The sequence below is a fragment of the Pholcus phalangioides genome, unplaced genomic scaffold (genome assembly GCF_987345545.1).
Source record: "Pholcus phalangioides strain wild (caught in Gottingen) unplaced genomic scaffold, Ppha-v1.0 ptg000015l_1, whole genome shotgun sequence".
NCBI classification, from domain to species: Eukaryota; Metazoa; Arthropoda; class Arachnida; order Araneae; family Pholcidae; genus Pholcus; species Pholcus phalangioides.
In genome coordinates, this window is record NW_028301608.1 from 19,002,794 (window position 1) to 19,027,103 (window position 24,310).

The following is a 24,310-nucleotide window of genomic DNA, read 5'->3' on the forward strand; positions in this document are numbered from 1 at the left end:
GTTCTCTGCATTTTAGGGTCCATTCTGTTTTACGAACTAAAATTAAATCATTGCACTGCAAAACATGATGCTGAAAAGCAAAAGTAAGATCATATTTCTTCAATCTCCGAGCATGCATAAAAACGTGTGAAATACAGCACCTGTATTTAGTATTGAGTTGACTGTAATTATTCAAGCGATAAGTAAATACTCAAATTTCATAATATCTATCGAATTCCCATGTGAAAAATGTTTGCTACAATGATAAACTAAAATAATAGTTTTTTCTTATTCAGTGCTTCATTCAAATTTGTATCAGTCTTTTGAATGCATCTTGTGATCCTTATTGAACCTAGCTTTTCCTGGCATGTCGAGAATGGATCAGACAACAACATTCAAAAAGCTGGTGTACCCCCCCGATTTTCATGGCATGCCGGCTAATGTAGAGGAATACAGTATTTTGCACAGAAGCTAATTGTATCTTGTTTGCTACATTGGGGTTTTACTGTATTTCTGTTTACTTGGAATTTGTTTTTTTCATTGGAAACAATTCAAGATGGTGTTTACGCACATTGAGAAGAATTTTGATAGTGCAAATAAAAATAATTTTTCTAATTATCAATATCAAATAGATGTTCTATTTGATAGCCTTGTCCGTTGACTATCATATTATGCTCGTATTTCCAAGATATTGCGGCTTTTGTAAAATCACAAGAAGAATTTCCCTCCGTTTCTACCACACATTTTCCCACAGATTTTGATGTTACATCTACAAAAAGTTTTTTCACTAGGTGTTGTCATTATCAAGCACTTGGTTGACAAATTCCCCAAAGAGAGCCATGATCTTCAGCTCATGCTGTTGCTCCTCTTTCCGCCGCTTGTCTTCAAACTCCATCCAGAGCCTCTGCATTGCTTCATCTCGTTTGATTCTTTCACGTTCCAATGAAGTAACACGTTCTAGAAACTGTGAGTCTATCGCTTTCTGATAATCAATAAACCTCTCTGTAACTTTCTCCATTATTGTTTTGAACCACGATGCCTTTGATGGACACTTGATTTTTTGCTTTTTGAGTGGTGGTTCTTGTTCTTCATCATCATCCTCGTCTTCAACTAAATAGAGATAGAATTATCAGGGTTATATAGAAAACAAAAAAAATCACTTTTTTTGTTTGTTTTTTGCTGAAAGTTAATGCATCAGTGAGACATCTTTGATAGATATATATATAAAATCCTATTATAATTCCTAAATGACACATAAGGTAAGGGGGGGAAAAAGGTGCAAACAAACTTGTTCTTGTTAAAACCGATCCTTCTATCATTCGAAAAGTGCCATCAAATTTAAGAATAGGATGGTATTAAAATTTGTAACAAGCTTTTGGTAGGCAACTTCCAGTTAAATTCTTTTTTGTGATAGATTGCAATGACTTCCTAATGATCTAGACACCAGTTTCTGGAGTGCATTAGTTCGCTGCAAGATCGACTTTGAAAAGAAAAGTTTGTTGTCTCCACAGCGAATTTAACCCTCATCTTACAGTCCAGGCAAGGGCATCAACTAACATATAGAGACACACCTATTTAACGCTGCTGTGCATGTTATAATAAGGGGAAAAATAGTTGTGTGTCTATGGTACAGGCAGACAGACATGACCGCTGACCGCCCAGAGAGACCATCTTGGGATGGTTTGCGCTCTTTCCCAAAGGGATGGACGGTCTCGGAGGTACAGTAGAACTTGGTTAATTTTAACATGGATAATTCAAACTCTTACTAACTCCCTTTGCTTTTTCCACCGAATTTAATGTTATTTCTTGTTTAAGTGACATTTTTTTTGCATGTTTTGGGTGATACAAAGGAAAAAATTATGATTTTTTTGTATGAACAAATTTAGTTTCTAAAAATTATACGAGAAGTCATACTTTGCATTTTCTCGACCAATTTGTTAAACAGAAAATCTTCAAAGACAAATAAAAGGGTGAAAATTCCGTTTTCCTCTACTCTTTCTTTGATAATTTAATGCCCATTTTAACATTTCAAATGTTGATGATTAAGTCGCATACAATTTGTAGTCATTTTATGGATCCAGGATAGATTAATAGGATAATTTGAACTTTTCTCTAGTTACTTTGGATTTCAAATTAACCAAGTTCGACTGTATACTGCTTAGTGTGCTTGCCCGAAAATGCAAGAGGACTAGGATTCAATACTCAGTGAAAACAACAAACTTTTCTTTCCAAATTACATAGCAAATAACGTAAAAAAGTCTGATGTGTTGTGGGCTGAAAGAAAAGAATTCGCAGCTATCTCTAGGATAGCATACGTTCATATATTGCAGGAGCATCTTTGTAGACTCGTAATGTACCATTTGCCTATTGAAACCGACTGGCTGGAAGGCCTTCTGAATCCATAAGCAATTTTAATAAATTTCGAGCAGAATCTTGCTGAAATACAGTCATCAACTGAGAGTCACAGTCTTGTGGACTCGCATTGTGAGCACCCAGGTTTGTTCAAACCTCACAGACATCATAGTGGTGGTCGGCTGTGGTTTTTCAACTTGAATGTGCAAATGAAAGCTGATCTCCCATTTGAAAAAAAAAGTCTCTTCAGGCCTACAACAGGGCTTGACAAATGATAAAAATTTAGGCATCAGCGAATTGCTTAGGAGCCAACCATGGGTTTTTATTCGCAGGAAAAAAAGCCTCCCTCCCTCCCTCTCCCATCATCATCATCTCTGTCTCTCTCAAATAATTTTTTTTAAATATTTTTCTGGGACTTGATGAACCCCTTAAGCAATTAGAAAATTTTGCGCACCCATAGCAATTTTCTGGTCGCTATGATGACTTGGTGCCTGGGATTCGTGAAGCCCTGGTATAGAACATTTAAAAATTCGCAACAAGCAAAACCTGCTTCTAAATTTGAAAGACAGGTGGCAGCACTAATTGAACACATATCAAACATTAAGAAACTAACTCCATGTTTGATTCATACCATGTATAGATTCTAATGTATACATAGATTCTAATGTATACTCATTCGTTAGAAATTTCACTGAGAAATATAGACGAAGTGCACGTATGGTTTAGCAGTACTAGGAAATTGGTATTAGCTTTTATAAAATTTTCTATGTGCGATTACTAGCACAAGAAAAAGGAAATATACTTGGCTCCTAAAATATTTGGTTGAGAAATAGATTTTCTCTCGATTTGTCAAGCCCTCTGTACATGTTCTGCCAACTGTACATGCATTTCGTAAACACTCCTCTTGGGAATTTCCATCAAATTCGTTACATGCCGGCAGAACTACTACTTAACTGTACATGCAGTTCATACACATTCCTCTTAGGAATTTCTAACGAATCAGTACATGCTTGAATGAGTGTACATGGGAACCTAATGCATGTTGTCGAGTCATGCTTGTTTCGTGTTCATGCTGCCATCTGTCTTCCATTTTCTGAAGTAAAGATGGAAAAGCTTGAATTTTTATGTTATGTTAGTATGGCATTGTAGGTCTGCCTGCTCTCTGCAGGGATATTTTTCCTAATGGGAGACCGGCTTGCATTCATACCTTGAAGTTGGAAAACCACAGAAAACCAACTTCAGCTGACCACCACTGTGATATCAACAGGGTTCAAAGGTGGATCCTCAAAACAAGAGTCCAGCACAATGTCCGCACGACTGCACAGCGTGCAGGCAGGGCTGTAGCGTACCTTCCTGGGACAGACTTTTTCTTGGGGGCTCTCCCTGAAAGGGTTATTATGCAAAAAAAAAAGTATCTTTTTTGGTGGGGGCCTTCATTCCGCTTAAGGCACCAGTTGCCCCTGCCTAGTTACTTGTCTTAACATGTGTTTATGCTGTCAGTTATGATTGTTCATGTTATACTGGTGCTGCAGCTCTGTCCTTTATATTTTGAAGTGAAAATGTCAAAAGTCTGAATTTCCATATTGGTAAGTATTGTGTTAAACGTCTGACTTCTTGCCTTTAAGTTAAAAACCACAAATACACCACAGGGTTGTTCGTCTCTACAGCTTCTATAAACAGGATTAGAGCCTGGATCCTCATAATGAGAGCAGTAAAATGCCCGTATAGCGCAGCTTTGTAAAACACTGATTAAAGCACTGTAAAAAAAAAAATGTACGCTGAGCCAAACGGCTCCACAATTGGATGAAGGAAACTAAAACTGAAGTTTTTTTTTTTGGGGAGTATAATCTCTATGGCGCAATACATATATCCTGTTACATCCAAGAAGAATGAAAATACAGAAATGAAAACCAATGCATAAATAATGATAATGTAAATACGTACCTCCTGAATACAATTCCGTTCGACGTGTAGGCTCAGGTTTCTCTTTGTGACGGTTCTCCTCAGATTTCAAAGACTTTTTTCCAAACTGCTCATTAACGTCTTGATCATTCTCTACCAGAACTACATTAGGAACCCAAGGTGAATCCTCTTCAATGTCACAATCTACGATAATGCAGGATATGAATATTATGGAAAACCATCTATAAAAATACCGACACTAAATATGTGCTCGTAGCACGAGTTTGGTGTTAAAAAAAAAAATAGTGAAAGTAATTTTTTTTTAATATTCAATGGAAGAGCTATTGAGTTTTTATCAAACATTTTTTTAAATTTTCTTTTTGTAATTTTTCAAAAAAAAAATTGGTTTTGCAAATTTTTTGGGAGATTTATTTATTTAACCGATGGAGGAATATGTTTTCCTCATTGAAGAAGCCATCAGCAATTCCATCTTTGCCGCTACTATAAATGAGGAAACATGCTCTTGAGGATTGGTACCAGGGCTGTAACTAGGGTTTTTGCCCCCCCCCCCCCCACCACAACCGTAAAATTTGATAATTTTGTTGTAATGGTGTTCTTTGTTCCCACGTAAAACTGCCGCCCCTTAAGTTGGCCGCCCGGGGTAGTTGCCCAATCCTGCCCCCTTCTAGTTACGACCCTGATTGGTACTATTGTTTATCTTGCACCACATGAACTTGGCAAGGACAGGACTACTATAGTGGTCCTGCACATACAGCCACTGTGGTGGTCATCTGAGTTCGAACTCCACAGTCGACACATTGGTGGTTTACTGAAGTTGGTCTTCTGTGGTTCCCAACTTCGAGGAGCTTATGTAAGCCGATCTCCCCATTAAAAAGTCTTGCTACAGAGAGCAACAGGCCTACAATGGTAAAAATATTCAATCATTACTCATCTGAAATATAGATGGCAGCACTGAAAAAGTCTGACACAACACTATATACATACTTAAGACTGTTAGGTACTCACACTTCTGATACAAATCACTCAGTAGTAAATTGCCCATGGTGATAGACCCCGGAGTTGCATTCAGTTTGAAATAAAGAAAACTTGGCAAGATAAGAATCAAATTGATTCTGTTCTGACACTTCTGAGAGCTATGCACCGGTCTTTTTATGGATAGTAAATTTCCCATGGAAATAGACCTCAGTTCTGCTCAGTTTGAAAGAAAGAAAGGCCTTTTTAGGGAACTTAGCAAAGTTTGTGCAAGACCCTGAAAATCATTATTTTCAAACTATCTCTACACACCCAACACTCAACCTTATTTACAATTAAACTCATCACCATTGTATAAAAACACACATTTTTCCTCATCAAATCCATAAGCCATGATGCCGATATCCCAAGTTATTTAACACGATGAACACGCTTTCAGAGTTTGAAAATATGACACTTTAAAAGAAACAATCAAGAACGTGAGACCAAAGGAGATGATCCTGTGATTCTTGTTCAGAAACAAACTGATTGAATAGAATTTTTAAAAGGAACTGATCCAGGTTACCAAAAAGCAGAATGAAATCACCAAATTCAGCATGCACCCGATGCACGAGGAGAAATTTTGTAGCTAATGCCACTTTGTAGCTTTGCCGCTGTGGTGGTCGAGTGGTTATAGTGACGGACTCGCGATGCGGGGATCCGGGTTCGAACCCCACAGTGGTGGTCGGCTGAAGTTGGTTTTCTGTGGTTCCCAACTTCAAGGCACAAATGCGAGCTGATCTCCCCGTTAAAAAGTCTCGCCACAGAGAGCAACAGTCCTACAACGATAAATCATTCAATCATAACACTTCACTCATAGTTAGAAAAACTGGTGGCAGATGGCAGGCAGCACTACACATAACAAGCATTACAGAGAAAACAAAAAAAAAAACTTCACGTCAGTTTTCACTACACGTACACGCACATTCCCGCATGTACCGATTTGTTGGGGGTTCCGCGGGGGGGGGGGGGGTGCATGTGTGGTGTAGCAGTGGTAGGTAGGGCCTCCAAAAAATGGCTCGGGGATCCATGGTGTTCTTAAGTCAGCCACCTCATTGGGCAATTTGCCTGTTGTGGCGTTGTATTTGTATATAAAGCCTTGGCCATGAAATTCACAGACTCATTGCATTAGATTTTGTGTTCCTATTCCGGCAACCCAAAGCAGATTTCTTGGTGCGATCGTTATTCGAAACCATGCTAAAAACCCCTTTCGGACAAGAAACTATAATCTCTTTTGCAGGTATCATATCGACTTCTGTCAAAAACTGGTTTTTTTTTTCTCCTCTGACTGATCCAGGTTAAAGACTGAAGAATGCTCATCCACAGAAAAAATTGAAAAAATAGGCTTATGCTTGATAAATTTCAATGACGACGAATGGTGAACACAATGATGAGATCTAAGACAATGGACATAACAATAATGGTGACAAAAAAAAGACAAAAGAAATGAATATGACACTAAAATAGTTGGATAGTATGTTGGCTTCAAAAACATCAATTGTCGCCAATAAAAAATCTTGAAAGAGCAAGAGTGCCAAAAATATCTAATTGCTAAATTTGGCGCAACCCCTCTTACAAAATTTTAGCCAGCTGATGACATTCATATGTGCTTGCGACGTATGTCACAGATTTCGGCATATTTTGCTTTGGGGCCCGTAGGACATTTCACCTGCCTTGAATGTATGAGTGACCAAGTAAGTGACTGACTGTAAGAACAACCAAGTGATTGGGTGAGTGAATGACCATATGAACGATCAAGTGAGTGTGTGACCGTATGAGTAGCCAAGTGACTACATAATTGAGTGACCATATGAGTAAGTGACTATGGTTGAGTGAATGACCATATGACTGATCAAGTGAGTGACCAAGTACCTGACCATATTACTGATCAAGTGCCTGACTGTATGAGTGATCAGGTTAGTGACTGTATGAATGGCCACACTAACTTAGTATCTCATATGGTCACATACTGTCAGGGCAGGTGAAACGTGTCAGGGGCGAAATTTCCGTAAGGTGTTCAGTCATACGCTCAAGATGTTCTCATGACAGTGATGTCTGATTCTTGTTAATGTAATCATTACATGACATATATTAATATCTCTGGCCTGACATGGCACTGCCCTGAAAGCCTCGACGGACACTTTGAAAACTACGCTGACCTAAATGGTTTTCCCATCAGCAAAAAACAGTCAACCCACGTGACGCTTACAATTACCTTTATTGAACATGTTCGTCTCTTCATCATCGTTGCCAATTAGAGTGTCGCTGCTGTCGTTATGATGAGTGAAGGATTGTTCGTCACCGCCCAAGCTTTTACTCTCATTGTCGCTGGTGCTCGACAGGATCATGGGCTGGAGCGACACGTCGTTGTTGGTGACCACGGGGTTCGAATCCACGTCGGGGTTGAAACTGAACCTCAGTTCAGTCTCATCGTCGTCGTCATCGTCGTTGGTCCTGTTCAGCTGTAACACGGGCGGTCGGTCGCGGTTGAGGACGATGTCGACCTGCTCGAAGTACTTCATGGGTTTCTTCTGGCTGATGTTGTGCTGCAGGCAGTAGCGAGCGAGCTGGTACTCCTTGCGGAGCCTCTTGATCTTCTCGCGACACTGATACGCGGTCCTACTGAATCCGATGTCGGACAGTTCCAGCGCAATCCTCTCGTAAACGGAGAAGTTCCTCTTCGCGTTCCCGAGTTCCGACTGGATTTCGCCTTTGCCCCATATTTCGATCAGCGCTATCGTTTCGTCGTCCATCCACGTGAAACCGCGATCCACGGACATGTTTGTTTACAATTTTTCTCAACACAGAAATTAACCAGACATCAACGACCAAGTAAACAATCGGTTCAGTTGCAAGTGTAAGGGGTATCGGCTGATCAACCAATGGCTTGACTGTAGCTTAATATGTTTGTATAGCTGTTTACTTATCTTCTTCTTCTTTAATTATAGAGGGCTTTATGCCTTTGGGACAACTTATTACTTATAGCTCAGTGGTTGGCAGATCCTTGAAAAATTTCTACCAAAAATCATCTTCAAAAATAGCCTAATTTTTTTTTTTTTGAACATGATATGGTCAGCTGTGTACCATGTCTGTGGTCTAATGTCCATGTCTGCACCTTCTTTTGTTATCTATCAAGAAATTTGAGAATTTCATTAATGCACTAAAATGATAATAGAATCTATGCTGCTATCTATTGTACAAAAAAGCAAACGCAAACTATCAATTAGTACTATTTTTCAACCATAGATAGCAGCAGCAAATTCCGTATAAAGGATATGTTTCTTAAGGTGTGACGATTTAGTCATGTTATAGTGATCTTAGCCAAAGAGAGTATCCCATGTTAAAAAATCCTATTAAGGCGATTTGATAAGGGCTATAAGGCCCTATTGTAGTGGCTATAAATCCTATGTACAGTCACTGAGCTATAAGTAAACTTTACTTTAGCTCACTTACTTTACTTATAGCTCAGTGTGTACAGTATGGAATTACGCTGCCAGAAGGCATGCGCATGCGTCCTCATTTTTTCTACGTTTCGGAATCTTTTTCCAACGTACAGCCGGGTTTTCCTAGTAGCAGGTTTCTACAGCATTTTCACGCTGCACACGGCGTAGAAATTCTACTCCTAGGGAAACCCGGCTGAAATGAATAAATAAATTAGTTGCACTGCATTGGTGATTACGGAGAAAATTTGTCTTGCCAACGTCCCGTTCGGTTTCTAAATAGTATGGTCAAAACATCTCAGAACAGAAAGGAGGAACTCTGCAATTTCATCGTAACCTCACTTACGAATTCAATCGTATGTCTCGCCCTGGGACAAACTTCCACGTTGGAAGAAATGATGCAATAATCTATTGACAATAAATACTCTGACGTCACATCTCATCGCCCAATGGGAGAGCGACACGCTTCCCGATCTTTCACTACTGTCCCTGCCCGTGGTGTTTATGTACGCTGAGTAAAAAGGGGCATTTAAAATAATAACACACCACGCGGGGAGTTTTTATAAATATTTATTTCACTGGATGTTTGTAAAATTTTCGTAATGCCTTCTTTACGTAAGTTGCCCGTCCAGTCGTCGAATATCCTCAAGCGAGGTAGAGATTTGACAGTTTTCAGCGTACCGAGTCCCCTCAGCTTGGACGTCACCAACGATTTTGACATCTCCGCGACCACGACGATGATCCAAGTGTCCGACATCGAAACCCTATTCGGGAAAGAGAATGGTTTTCCCGAGGATCCTTCGCCATCGACTCCGCCGGCGAGGAAGCGCCAGCGGTTGGATCATTTGTCTCAAGAGGAGAAAATCATGAGAAGGTACATTTGATAAAAATCTCTTCGCCATATGGACGCTGCTGCTCCGATAACATCATCTTTGCCGATAACATCTGTTATACTTTGCATGCCAAATTATTTGAATGTTTACATTAGTGCCACTGGATTGCCCCCCCCCCCCCCCACCACTATAGTTAATTTATAGAAAAAGAAAAGATTTATTTCGAGCTTCGAGCCATGTCTCTTGGCCTTCCCAAGAGCCAAGTAATATGGGAGAAATTAATTCTTTCCCGCAAGATACGGGATAATCCAATGCACTTACCATTTGTATGCCTGCCTCCACTCCATTCGCAACTGAAGATGTCTACCTCGTCTTCATTTGCAGCTAAAGATATCTATCTCGGCTATAGCTGAGGATGTTTGTCTTTACTTCATTCGCAGCTGAAGATATCTGTCTTGGCTTCATTTACAGCTGAGAATGTCTGTCTTTACTTCATTCGCAGCTAAGAGAAAATGCTACTTGCCTTCATGCTTTATTCACAGCTGAAGGTGCCTGCCTTTGCTTAGGCTAAGAACATAGTGGGAGCAGCGAGCAAAGCGACAAATGAGAAGGAAGAGAAGCGAGATGAGAATATAGCTGCGAGCAAGGAACAGCAGAAAGTTTTAATATAGCAGAATTTAATATAGCAGAAAGTATATCAAATAGAAACTCTCAATCAGCTTGGTTTTTTAAATTAAAGAATGCTTAAAAATTTCATAATTATAAAAACCATTGTTCAGACAACAGTTTAAAAATAATAGTGTTGTGTGAATATCGCCATTTTTAAATGTAACTATAGAAATATTCATATTTTGGTCGCTTTCCTCCCTACGTCTTTTTCCGCGGCACTTGAATGCCATCACTTCTCGAAAGATCAATAATATTTTTTATAAAATTCATGAGTAAAAAACAGAAAAATATCAAGTTTATCAAAGCCCCCTACCATTTAAATTTGTATTATTAGCATAGGCGGGAGGGTAGAAGTGGGAAAACCCCCCACCCCTGCTCACATAGCTTTATTTTGTATAAATATTTGTTGGTTTCATTTTGTTTTACGCAAGAAACGTGATTATTGACTCAAAAAATCCAGCATAAAAACATTCTGTACGCTTCCAGTATGGAAATATTGATGGTACACAAAAAATAAACAAATAAAATTTGTAATTTTTCCACAGAAACATGCATGATTTTTAATTCATATTACTCAAATACGTTTTCCCGCACACGGTCCATGATAAATTAGCTTAAAACTTAAAATATAAATCATTTTCGGTTTGGTTAAGCACGTGTGCACAAGAAAAGTTTGATGGGAAATGTATGAAAATTATTTGGTACTTACTGTTTCCATTTGATCGTCCACACTATATTGAAGTATGTCAAGCACTTAACATCAACAATTCTGGTGACATTTTTGACCTCGCTATAACTTTTAAATAGCGAAAACAAGTCCTTCGACGACCCTCTTGAAACTACACACAAGCGAACAGAGCAGTGAAAACAAAATATCTTGAATGCATTGCTCTTATCGCTTGTTGCAGAATTTGTGGTCTGCTGCCATGCACACCACTATATGCAGGTGCATTGGAATCAGTATGTTTCATTTTGCTGCTTGGATCTCTCCTCACCTCGTTGCTTTGCTCTCCGTCTCATTATGTGTACAGCCTTAGACACAGTCCCAGATGGGAGCGGGTGATAAGAATGATCACCCCACATACAGCTGAATAATATGGGAAAATTTATGTCCTGTAAAATATCGGACGATTCAATGAACTTGCACAATTCATTCCTCCCGATGCATCGTCCTGGCTTAGTACCTATGTGGGTGATCCCTGGACCTCGGGCACATCAGAGATATCTTAATGACACCTGATTTTGTCTGGGCCCAGCCCCCCTTAAATATATTTCCTTGCAGACCAATAATGCTTTTGAGATTTTCAGATGACCCAGGAGTGTCAATTTTCATGTGACCTTTTTCCTTTTTAAAAATTATACTTTGAATATCATGGCAGTGTTGGGGGGGGGGGGGTCTATATAACATGAAGCCAAGCCTCCAGGACAGGATTTCTCAGACTCATTCGTAGTTAGTTATTCATACTATACAGTAGTAGTTGCTACTCATCACATTTATACAGGGTGATTCAGAAAAATATTGCCAAACTTTTAAAAGAGCAATTCAGGTATATGATAGCAATCCAAAATCACATGGGAACATAAATACACAAACACCATCCGGAGCTGCTACAGGAAGTTGTTGTATCACACACTTTTAAAGCAGTCCCTAACTCAGCAAGCATGAAGTTGTAATTCTGACAACATAAATACATTGGGGGAGGGGCCGCACATACACTCAGAACACACATTTCGGCATATACTGATTCATTATAAATTCTTCATGGGCTGCATGCGTGTTATGATTGAACAATCTGCACTCTCTTGAGAAGAAAAAAAATGAACCTCTTTTGTTTGTTATTCAATGGGATGTCCCATTTTTTTTTTTTTTTCTTGCTCTTGTAAAGTTAAGAATTTTTTATGTATGAGATTTTCATTATGTGCCAAACCTGACGATAAATACATTAGGGACCATGCATATACTCAGAACACATGTTGGACATGTACAGATTCGTTAGAAATTCAGCCGAGGAATGTGTATGAAGTACGTATAGGCACTGATCTAGAGTGAAATGTGTTGGAAGGGGTAATTTATTGTTTAGGTTTGTTGAATCGTTCTGTATTTTATGGGACAGATAAAATTAACTCCCATTTTTATCTCTTAAGAGGGGCAATTGCCCCCTTCCCCTGGATCCGTACATAAGCAGAGGCAGACATCTTGAGCTGCAAATAAAGCAGACAGATATTTTCAGCTACAAATGGAGTCAAGGCAGATACCATTAGCGATAAATAAAGCCAAGGCAATATCTCCATCTACAAATGATGCAGAAGTGGACATCTTCAGCAGTGAATGAGGCGGAGGCAGACACCATCGGCTGTCATTATAGCCTAGGCAGATACCTCTGCAAATAAAGCAGAGGAAGGTCATTTCCAGTATCTAATGGACTGGAGTCAGATATCTTCAGCTGCAAATGAAGCTGAGGCAGATGACTTCAGCTGCAAATAAAGCTGAGGCAGACATCTTCAGCTGCAAATGAAGCTGAGGCGGACATCTTCAGCTGCAATTTGAATGGAGACAGCCACCATCTGCTTTGAATGAGGTGGGGCAGACACCATCAGCTACGAATAAAGCAGAGGCACACATCTTCAGCTGTGAATAACAAAGCAGAGGCACACATCTTCAGCTGCGGTTTGAACAGAGGCAGATATCATCAGCTGGGAAACAGACACCATTTGATTCATCAAATCATCCATAAATTTTTCCTCATTTTTTGGCTCTTGGGAGGGTAACCTTGTAGGGGAAAGTGTTTCAAATACCCCTTCAAGTTGTGTGTAAAATTACGTCTACAACTCATGTTATGTGTTGTCCTTGAGTACTTTGCCGAGCTGTGGTATAATGTGAATGGGATGACAGGTTGTAATGACTTAAGAGACAAGCAACAAAAGTCATACTCTGGCTGCTGATAGTAGGTGCATTAAAGAGACTTGTGTTGCGCTTCTTTGACTATAGCTAAAGGCTATAGCACTGCCATTACAACCAGTTTTTGAGTAGGCATGGAAAGAGTAGCGAAAAGAAAAACAGCCTGTCATTGATAAAATAGTCTTCATAGCATATTGCTATTGTAGGAAGTCCTCATATGGAATAATTAATTCATTAATTCCTGTGAGGTGGCGAGGAAAAAAAAAGTTATTCAGAGTAGATATTGACACATAAAGTAATTTGTACTATTTAATGTTTTTACACATGAGAACTGAAATTAATGGTTTCTTTTTTTTCCTGGGATCTTTAGGAAATTAAAAAACAGAGTCGCTGCACAGAGTGCCCGAGATAGGAAAAAAGCAAGAATGACTGAGTTAGAAGAGCAGGTTGAGCTTCTTGAGACACAGGTATGCAAGCTTTTTAAAATTCTCGTCAATGAGAATTTCCAAATCTGTGACCGTAGTTGAATACGAGATAGTGACACCATTCAACTCGTAAGAGAATCGTGGGTTGTTCAAACTAAAATGAGCGATCACGCTAAACTTCATACTCCATTCATTTGCCCATGTTCCAATCCTGTTCAATTGGATCTGAAGCAACTCCCTATCACTTTGATTCCCAACTATTCCCATTAGCTTCACGTCATCTGCGAATTTGCTAACAATCCCATCGATACCCTGATCGAGTTTATCGATAAAAAGTGAAAAAAGTATCTTTGAGTGTGGAGTTCCTCAAGTTCCCTTCAATCTCCCTAGTGGAGTTCCTCAAGTTCCATTAGTATGTTATTATGCATAATCACCAAGAATTTTGGTAAGCTGTAAGTGATTAATTTCCCTAAATTAATCTCTTTTACTGGCAGTTATGTATAGTACCTAAGCATCACATAGATGGTAAACTTATAAATCACACTACATGATAATTCAATCATGTATAGTATCACTTTCACTTTTTATCGATAAACTCGATCAGGGTATCAATGGGATTGTTAGCAAATTCACAGATGATGTGAAGCTAATGGGAGTAGTGAGGAATCCAAGTGATAGGAAGATGCTCCAGACAAACTTGAATATGACCACAGTATGGACTAATAAATGGAATATGACCACAGTGTGGACTAATAAATGGAATATGACCACAGTGTGGACTAATAAATGGAATATGACCACAGTGTGGACTAATAAATGGAATATGACCACAGTATGGACTAATAAATGGAATATGACCACAGTATGGACTAATAAATGGAATATGACCACAGTATGGACTAATAAATGGAATATGACCACAGTATGGACTAATAAATGGAATATGACCTTCAGTGTTGATAAGTGCATTGTCATTCATTTTGCTTCAAACAACCCATGTTTCACTTACGAGTTGAATGGTGTCACACTATCCTGGATGCAACTAGGGGTCACTGATTTGGGAATTCTCATTGATGAGTGGCTTAAGTTTTCTGAACATTGTTCAGTGTTGGTCAGAAAATTGATCAAAATGCTAGGTTTCATTCTTAGGTCTCTTTGCATTCTGAAGTCTGTTTTTCGAGGATTAGTTGGTCCTGCACTGAAGTATGCCGTAAGGTTTTGGAGACCATACCTATAGAGGGGCGTAAACTTGGTTAAGAGGGTCCAGGGATTAAGCTATGAAGAGAGACTTGTTTTTTTAACATGTTTACATTGGAAGAGTGCAGAGGTTGGGGGGATATGATTGAAGTGTTTGAAATTTGGACGTTTGACATTGGATGGACCATGAGTTATTAATACACCATCAGTCAACTGCTTCAACAAGAGGACACCAGTATTGCTTAGTAAGGGACAATTCCAGATTGTGGTGTCGCAGGGAATTTTTCTCTAATGGGGTTGCCAATAAATATGGAATAGCTTATCTCCAGAGGTCATCAATTCTAACATAATTTGCACCTTAAAAAAAATTATGATAAACATGTGGGATAAACCGAGAAGCTATCCATACTTAGATGAGACAAACATGTAATCTTTTTTTATGGGCAATGTATTATATGTTCATAATTACATGTATAATTATTAATTTATTTTTTGGTGATGTATGTTTTTACATTGGGTGGCTGTATTTTGGTTATACATATTCGGCTTCCATATTTTTTATAGGCATAATTCTTTCAGCAACCTCATTGGGCAATTTGCCTTTTTTGGCCTTTGTATTTGTATCATTATATTGGGATTCGTCTATATAATAAAAATATTGTAAAATGCATGTTTTTGACAAATACATGAGAATTTAATTCTGTTTTTAAAACATTTTTTTTTTTACAGAAACAATTGCTTCAGATGGACAATATAAAACTCCGTAAACAGAATGCTGAGCTTGAAGCCCAGAATGCAGAACTTAGAACTAGACTAACTCATAGTGAAAACAAATCATCTGAAAGTCAGGTATATATATGTGGTTTTTTGTATTTTAACAATCTTAACTTCATTTTGTTACATTCAGTTGGCACATGTTATAATGACCCCCCCCATCATCATTCCATCAAAATGGATGTTATATTGGGTGGTCCTTATATTGAAAGGATAGCATATTGGATATATAGTCATAAAATAATAAATGTTTGGGACTTATCCTGCCCATCATTGTAATGAAATGTAGGGCCAAACTGAAGATGGGAGGGATGATTTTTTTTATCACCAAAATAATTATTCGCTTACACTTGAAAAATGTCCAGAACTGGCCCTTTGCGAATGGTAGCTATAACACAAGAGCATTATAGCAAGCATCAACTTTTTACTGCTGTATGAGTTTGCATGAATGAAACTCGTACAATGTTTTATTTATATTTTCAATTTTTCTTGCTTTCATGAACTTATGATCAAAGCACTTTTAAAAAACAAATTGTTACCTAACCTCAGGATTTCATTTTCATATTAATGGCAAATTTGTCATCTTTAGCTGCTTCATCAAATCGGGTAGCTCCATTTCGTAAGTGTTCAATCAGAAATTAGTCTCTCTGACATGCAGGCTTTTGGTTTCATTCTGACCACGATGCTTAAAGTGAACATATGGATGTTTTCCGTTGAGCTAATGAGAGTTAAGACACTGTCCAACACAAGCTGTTCTTTGGTGAGCATGATTAGTGATCAAATATTTTTTCCTCTGAAGATGACGCCCACCGTGTGTCGAAATACATTAGAAGTTTTTTGTATTTTTTTGTATATTTGCCTTTGTTGGTGACTTCATAATATATTTGGGCAAAGTCGATCTACTCTTCCATAGTAGTATGTAGTCAGGATTTACATAGAAAAGTTTTTTTCTCAAATCATTTCAAGGATTTCAAAATGCAATTTTTGTTTTATCATTTTTTAAACAATATTATTTGCTTTTTACTCCTTTTTAATTTAGGCCGTCTCTGCTACTGAAACGAGTGATCTGATAATACCAGATGAGGCAAAGTCAGATAGCGAGGAGGGCAGGTCCCTTGAGTATGCATCACTCATTAATGGTCCTCTGCTGAAGGAACAGGACTTGCAGATTCTTGCTCTCTTGATGATGCGATACGTTTATTTACCGATGGTAGCGAGGTAAGTGTCATTCTGAGAAAACGAATACATATATCTGTTCTACCAGACACACTTCATTTTGAAAGATCTATTATCTATATATATAAAATTGATTTTCTGTGTGTGTGTGTGTGTGTGTATGTATGTTCTCTATACAAATCTACAATTTTAGATCGATCGTCGCCAAATTTTGCATATATACCAAATGGGACCCGACTTGAACAATAGGCTACTTTAAAATTTCGTCAGCCTCGGGCAAATGCCCCAAACGGGCAAAAAACTGTCCGGCAACAATGGTTTTTGGGCCTCAACAATCACTTTCCGAAAGTTTACTTTGGTTACCGTGGTTCCCTAGCAATGCGTTTCAGACGTGTTTATGCCTTTACAACGGTTTGTCACTTCTTTAATGCTGCCAGTTATGTATAATAGTTTATGCCTTTATAATGGTTTGCCACATTTTCAATACTCTCAGTAATGAGGCTTTTTGAATGGACGTCATAATCATCACCATCATCGCTTCGAGGGTCAGGAAAAGGGTGATCCTCATAGAAATGAGTATTAAAATTGCCGATTTAACTGCATAAATACGGAAATTTAGTGGGAGGGGGGTTCCTGCAACATCAATAATTTTAAAAATTAAATTGAATTCTCGATTTTTGAAATATTGAATTCACTTGGAGATACGAAGCCCAGAAAATTAAAAATATGAATAATTTGCTGGATCTACTTTTGAGTTGGATATCCATGTGATAACATTGATTTCAACTTTTTATTTATATCTTCTCAAGCATGAAAATTAATGTCTCCGTATTCTCTTTTGATATTTATTTGCATAAATTCATATAGTTTAGGATGTTTTTAAAATTAGTTATGGGCCCCGTAAAGTGCATCGAAAAAATTCCACAGCTTTAATTAAGTATTTTTGGAAGCTGAAACAGGCAGAGACGGGGATAACTTGAAGTTCAGGGGGAGGGAATCGAAATACCTAGCACCCATAAAAAAAGGGGGGGGGGGAACTATTCATTTCTACGTTTCTGTGTAAATCTAGATTTGTTTATTTCATGAGTCGCGCAGGACGTCGCCATATTGGTTATCTTGGACACGGTTTGTATGTCCCTCAAGAAAAAGAGAGGGAGATATCACGTGATCCAAAAAAGCCTCATTGAATAAAACCCGGGCAGCGCCGGGTATTGTAGCTAGTAATTCATAAAAGTGTAATCATAGGATTTAAACTTGGTCGTAATCTAATTAACCCTTTGACTCCCAGGCTATATTTTACAGGTATGCAGCTATACACCAGGCTGTGTGGGGAGAAAATGTTGGTGTCAAATTTTTTATATCATACTTACACATGTTATGTTTATGTATATCACACTCCTGAGACCAGGATCATGTTATTTAAGTTTCATATCACTGGTTAATCAGGCTTAAACACTCCTGTACGTCATTTCTTTAATAGAGTGCCTGTGTTCTAGTCACTAAATATCTAAATGAGAGGACATACGCTGCATACATTGTGGGAGTTAAATGGGGGTCGATTCATTGAGAAATTAAATATATCAAATTTGTTCTGGATTCTTGGGTGGATTCATGAAAATTCAATGATGAGATCTGTATAGTGGACTCATCCGAAATGGGTCTGCACAGTCCATTCAGACCTGTTTTTGCATTGGAAGCTAGCTTTAATTTTCTTCTCTGTCTTTTACAAGAGCCTCTGAACATATCTGTACCCTTCTAACTAGGTTGTTTTTGTCCAATCTGAATGTGCTAAATCATAAATTTAGCTCAAATTTAATAAATTTTACATTGATGTTTTTCTATATTATTTAAAAATTCATGGCTATGTAATGCATTTTACATACAATTAATTATTTTTGAGAATGTATAAACTTGAATTCATCATGATCCTTAAATAGTTTTCTGGTTATGCTTTATAGACTATTGATCTTCTTGATGTACTTCAATGTTGTGGTGATGAATTACTGCAGTGCAGTGACCCCAGTACAGGCGAACCCAAAGCACAAAAAAGCAATAAGGTAAATATAATTTCAGATGCTAATATCACTAGCACAAGTTACTTGCCAAAATAGTAACCCCTAGAAAGAATTTTTACCACTTTTAAAGGGAGTATCATAGCAATAGAAAAGCCAATTAAAGATGGGCCCATTAAGTACAAGACTTTCCTGTTTTTGAAGGACGGAAATCCAACAATGGTGGCAGTTCTTGAAACTACCCCTGAATCAAAGGTTCTTAACCAGGAGCCCATGATTTGTTGGAGAGGGGGAGTCCTTGAAAAGCCTTCAGGGCAGGACCTGTTTCTCCCATGGGGAACGGGCATCAAAATTGGCCGCCTTTCATAGAGACACAGACTCCCCTCCTCACATCTCTGCTGCCTCAAAGAACACTATATAAGGTCTTGAATTCATAATTGCCCTAACTTGCGAAACAACCCCTGCTTCAGTGTTAACTTGGATAAGAAAACAATTACCATATTCTCCCATATTACCTGGCATGCCGAGAAATTTGAGTCACAGATTCCTAAGATATCTTTTGAATAACTGTACTCTAAGAATTGATTTAATCGGCTGAGTAGAAACTGGTTTAGTCTCTAAATTCTAGGATGCTTTTTGTTTTCCAAACAACATTCAGATTAGAGAAGTAATTTGCTAAAATTCTTGCTGATGAAAAAAACTCACTGGAAAAACCATTTAGAAGGGGAAGTTAAAAAAAAAAAGATTTTTTGGACTAATGTGTGAAAAAAGTGAATGCAGTGAAAGTCAAATTAGTGTATATACTGTGCAGTAGAATCTATATACAGTAAATTGACCACTCAGGAGATTGTTGTTCTTTAGTCACAATACATAGATGGTCATTTACAGGAATGCACACAGAATATGCATTATGCATTTTTATCTAGATTTATATTTTTCAAGACATTTTCGATACTTTAGCCAGGTGGTCACTTTATCAGTGTGCACTGTATTAGTACTTACTTTAGTATTCCTGTATTTTTTTATGCTAGCTATTACCCATGGCTTCACTCGCATGGATTTCGTAATCTGAAAATTCCCTGTTATGATAGATTCATTTTGGTGTTGAATTTTAAAAAATTCCTTCTTAGTGAGTCTACATTATGAAGTAAAAACTACTGACCAAATTTCATATTTATAGCTTCAGCAGTTTTGGCTCGACGATGATGAATCAGTCATCAGTGAGAACATGTTATTATATACATATATAGATTAGGTCAGTCAAGGTTTAATTAAATTGGAGCTAATTATTAAGTAAATACTCAATTCTTTTTAATCAAATTCTTGGTTCACTTCATTTGCTACAGTAAAAAACCACTGTATTATTCTGATTTACTTATTTATTGTAAATTAATATCAGTCTCTTGAGCAATTTTGGCTTTCTGATTAAACATTGCTTATGCTGGCAATACTATAACTCCTTATTTTTGTTGTATATTGTCACCTTATAATGAAAACCTCTTACAGCGAAAATTCACATTTTTACAAGATGAGCAAAAAAATAATGGGACGTCCCATTGAATAACACACAAAAGGGGCTCATTTCTTTTTCTCTGTAGAGAGCAGATCGTTGCAGTTTTTTTTCTTCAAAAGCTGTATATCAAAAAAATCACTTTAAAAAATTGATGTTCGAGGTTTTCATTATGAGGCAGGACTGGACAAATCCCTGGCATCAGATCACCATAGTGACTAAAAAATTGGTATTGATTCCTTAAACTTCCTTTGTGTGGGTACTAAATTGCAGGCTGAGAGTAGCACAAAATGTTTGGTATTTATTAGCAGCATATCTGCCAACATGAAAGAGGGTTGCTATGCCTGAAAAAAGTCAAAAGTATTATTTCACATTTTTTCAGGTAAAATTTTTTTTGGCTCCTAGATTTTTTTTTGCAGTTTGTCCAGCTCTGTTATTGGGCGACAATATATTGGATATTATCCTGAGAAGGGGAGGCTCCATTGCGTGTTGTTCCAAGGTGTCCATGAGACATGAAAGGTTAAGAACCATCGGTCTAAATGAGCATGAATGAATGAACGCACGCCAGAACTTTGCCACTGGACTTATCCCGTTGCCGAGATCTCTTCCAGCCCAGACTAAATGAGCAGCAGTAAAACAACCAAAATGTTCTGCTTTGCTAGTCACAGGATCAACTAGAGGGCATAGCGAGAGCTTTACATGTTATGCAAATGTAAAGGGTAGTCCAGAAGACATTGATATATGGTAATCTTTAAAATGGTGTAAATCTCAATTACAGAACTTGTTAGAAGCAATGTAACACTGAAATCCTATTGGAAATGTAGAAAATACAAATCCTTCCGGTCTCGAGTTTCGTCCACACTGCAAGAGAGGTCATTTGGCAGAGAATGCTTTAATAATGAAATGATAATAGAAATAGATTGTTTCACCCTTAAAATTTTTTTTGAAAAATATTATGCCATGGTTTTTAAAATATCAAAATATTCAGAAATTGCCATAAAAAGTAAAAAGTTATGGGGTTGGCGGGGGGGGGGGGGGCAGGCACTCGTTATCCTTCTAAGTATAGTACCTTGGCACATCTTCCTAGTGTTAAGGCATGCAGCATTTCACATCTTTTTTTAAATTTTTCTCTAACTATGTTCGTGATAAAAACATTTAACCAATTAATGTACATTTTAACAAATATTTCTCGATAAAATATGTACATTAAAAATACTCACCAGGATAGAATCGGGAATATAATTTAGCAATTCATACTGATGCTGAAGTGATTTTTGCAATATTTCTAGTATGTGAACTGTAGATAGGTCATCCCCAACTGGCATTAACTTTTGTCACAATAAAGTTTGAGTAAAAGGTTAAAATGCAAAATATGGTCCACCTTCATTTATTGCTGATTGTGACGCTCAATTCCATGATAGTTATGGTGACCCTACCATACAGAGGCTTTTTGGATTGATATTTCATCAGTCATCAGCCCTGATGGTTTTTCTACCAGGGATGCCTAAAGAAAACTAAAATTTATTCAAATATGCAATAATGAAATAATTTCTTTGTGATTGATTCTTAATGAATGATTAATGTTTTATTATAAAAATAGCACATATTTTATACTATGCAATAAAAAAAAATATAGCGCACACATACGAATATAATATGATGACTTCCAAAATTACAGGAAACAAACCCCCAGTATACCCCGGCACACTCTTTGAAAGGTTTTATCCCAAAATTGAAATATAAAGTTTCTTCACTGTTTATTTTTTTTATATGTATTTGTCATCTGAAAGTGGCAACAAAACGCTTACGTTTATTTCAGAATTTTTTAATTTTTCATTGGCGATTTTTTTTTTCCGCTGATGCTAAGATGGGATGTGTTCTACATTTTGCCAGCAATATTTTGCACCTATGGCTAGAGAGCTTTTGTTGTTTACATTTTCCGGTCGCATCTTTGTACATGTCCTTGCTCTCGTCCAAATCCTGTTTCATTTTACCTTTGTTAATATTGTAAATAAATAATTGTTATGTTGCTTAATCTACTGTTTCAAATATTATAGTTATACCTTAAAGTCAGCTCCCATAGCTATATTTGGTGACCTGGACGTGATTTGAACACGCGACCTTCTGATCTGAGATGAAAGAGAGGCGAGGCATATTTCTTTCATCTGATGATGACTGAGATGCGTCATTTTCTGGTTTCGCAATAACCATGATATTCGGAATTGCATAATCACAAGTTTCGAGAATTTTATCGCCCATGTCAGTTAATTTTGACGACGATTCCGAGCTCACAGACAATATTGCTTGCACATGCTATGTCAAGAGCTTCAACCATAGAGATTTGAGATCATCACTTACATTGTTTGCTACAAGGTTTCTTATCTCCCTGAGCAATTGTGATGGTCGACGATTGCCCAAATCTAAACCAGAGAGTAATTTCTTGATTTGAGTGCTCTCTGATTCAGACATTCTTGATGTGAGAGCCTCTTTCAGTGCAGCATATGGACGATCATTAGGCAGAGGCATGGCAATGTCATGGAAGCACGTTGAGCAGTCGTTGATCCATGGCGCTGACCACGATGTTGTACTTGTCTTCTTCGCTGTCACTCTTGCCGTTTTGAACTGGGCCTCTAAGTGCATGAACCACAACTTCACACCAGAAAAGGGGTGGCTTGATTGCCACTCTGTCTGCAGGTCCTGAGTGACGGTGACATCAGTAGGATTGGTTGCCATATCATGTGCGTTTGGAAAAATCCGGGTCAACAAATATAGCTATGGGAGCTGACTTATGGTATAACTATAATATTCAAAACAGTAGATTAAGCAACATAATAATTATTTATTTACAATATTAACAAAGCTAAAATGAAACACTATTTGGATGAGAGCAGGGACATGTACAAGATGTGACCGGCAAATCCTGTTTTATTTTACCTTTGTTAATATTGCAAATAAATAATTGTTATGTTGCTTAATCTACTTTTTCAAATATTATACTTATACCTTAGAGTCAACTCACATAGCTATATTTCAATATTCTATAAATCAGTTATAAAAATCAATTTATCATACAGTATATTTTTGGTTTTACTTTCCTTGAGATGATGATTTTACATGATTATGTATTTCTATTGAAGGTTGAATTACCTTGTGAAAAAGTGGTGGGGAGCTCATCAAAAGGCTTGGAATCCATCAAAGAACTGATACATTTTGACCACATCTATCACAAGAGAACCGAGGTTGACTCAAATGTAGAGTCACCCAAAAGTGAAACGAGTGCATTTCATTCAGAGGCTCCTATCAAAGATTCAGACAGCGATTTCTCTCCTTTCCCAATAGAAGATGGTCCTATTGTTCAGATCACAATAACAGATGACAGTACGGTGGATAAGGATGTCAAAGCGGTCGAGGGCTGCTTTCCAAGCATGTCTTTAATGGATCCAGTCTCACCCGCATCAACATTCTCTTATCATTCATCGAGTCAAATATCCAGCGACGATGCAGGATATGAATCCTCATTCTCTGCTATGTCCCCTAGCAGTGACATTTATAATTCCAGCACTTGTACCATTCCAGATGAAGATCCTTGGAATACCTCTATCTCAGAGTTGTTTCCTTCATTGGTGTAGGGTTGAAAAGGGTGCTTTTCTTAATTTATCTTCTTTTTTTTATAGTCTGTACAGTAAAGCATTTAATATATATATATATTATGTATCTGTAAATATAGAGCCTTTGAATAAAATACATTTCACTTTAATGAAGCGTATGAAGTGTTTTCATCTGCATACATAGATTTTAGTATAAAAGTAATTTAAAAAAAAAAAGAAAATTGATGGTATATATGGCAGCACTACACATAACAAGCATTGTGGCGTAACAAACACACACATGCCAACATGTATCAATTCATTAGAAATTTCGCACAGGAATGTAGACAAGGTGCATGCGTGGTTTAGTAGTATAAAAGTAATGGAAGGGCTTGCAACAAGAAATTTAGCTCTTTTTGTGACACTTTTGAGTTAGGTTCACTCTCTTGTTAAAAAAAGATATATATATCCTTTCTTGTGGAGCTGCAGAAGGAAACCTTCAGCAGTTAGTTCCCACATTTCT

At 37.6% G+C, this 24,310-nt stretch overlaps 2 protein-coding genes across 2 annotated transcripts; one reads left to right on the plus strand and one right to left on the minus strand.

Moving 5' to 3' along the window:
• Positions 1-77: 77 nt before the first annotated feature.
• LOC149075610 (uncharacterized) lies at positions 78-8,121 on the minus strand. The gene is made up of 3 exons (XM_089243094.1): positions 7,481-8,121; positions 4,276-4,437; positions 78-1,089 (listed from the first exon to the last, which is right to left on the minus strand). Exons 1-3 carry the CDS (start codon positions 8,043-8,045, stop codon positions 767-769), a joined length of 1,050 nt encoding a protein of 349 aa, XP_089099220.1. The 5' UTR covers positions 8,046-8,121; the 3' UTR covers positions 78-766.
• A 1,045-nt stretch (positions 8,122-9,166) lies between these two features.
• Positions 9,167-23,957, plus strand: LOC149075611 (uncharacterized). The gene is made up of 6 exons (XM_089243095.1): positions 9,167-9,579; positions 13,477-13,573; positions 15,458-15,577; positions 16,542-16,720; positions 18,637-18,735; positions 23,338-23,957. The coding sequence occupies exons 1-6, from the start codon at positions 9,308-9,310 to the stop codon at positions 23,402-23,404; spliced, it is 834 nt and encodes a 277-aa protein (XP_089099221.1). The 5' UTR covers positions 9,167-9,307; the 3' UTR covers positions 23,405-23,957.
• The last annotated feature ends 353 nt before the right edge of the window (positions 23,958-24,310 follow it).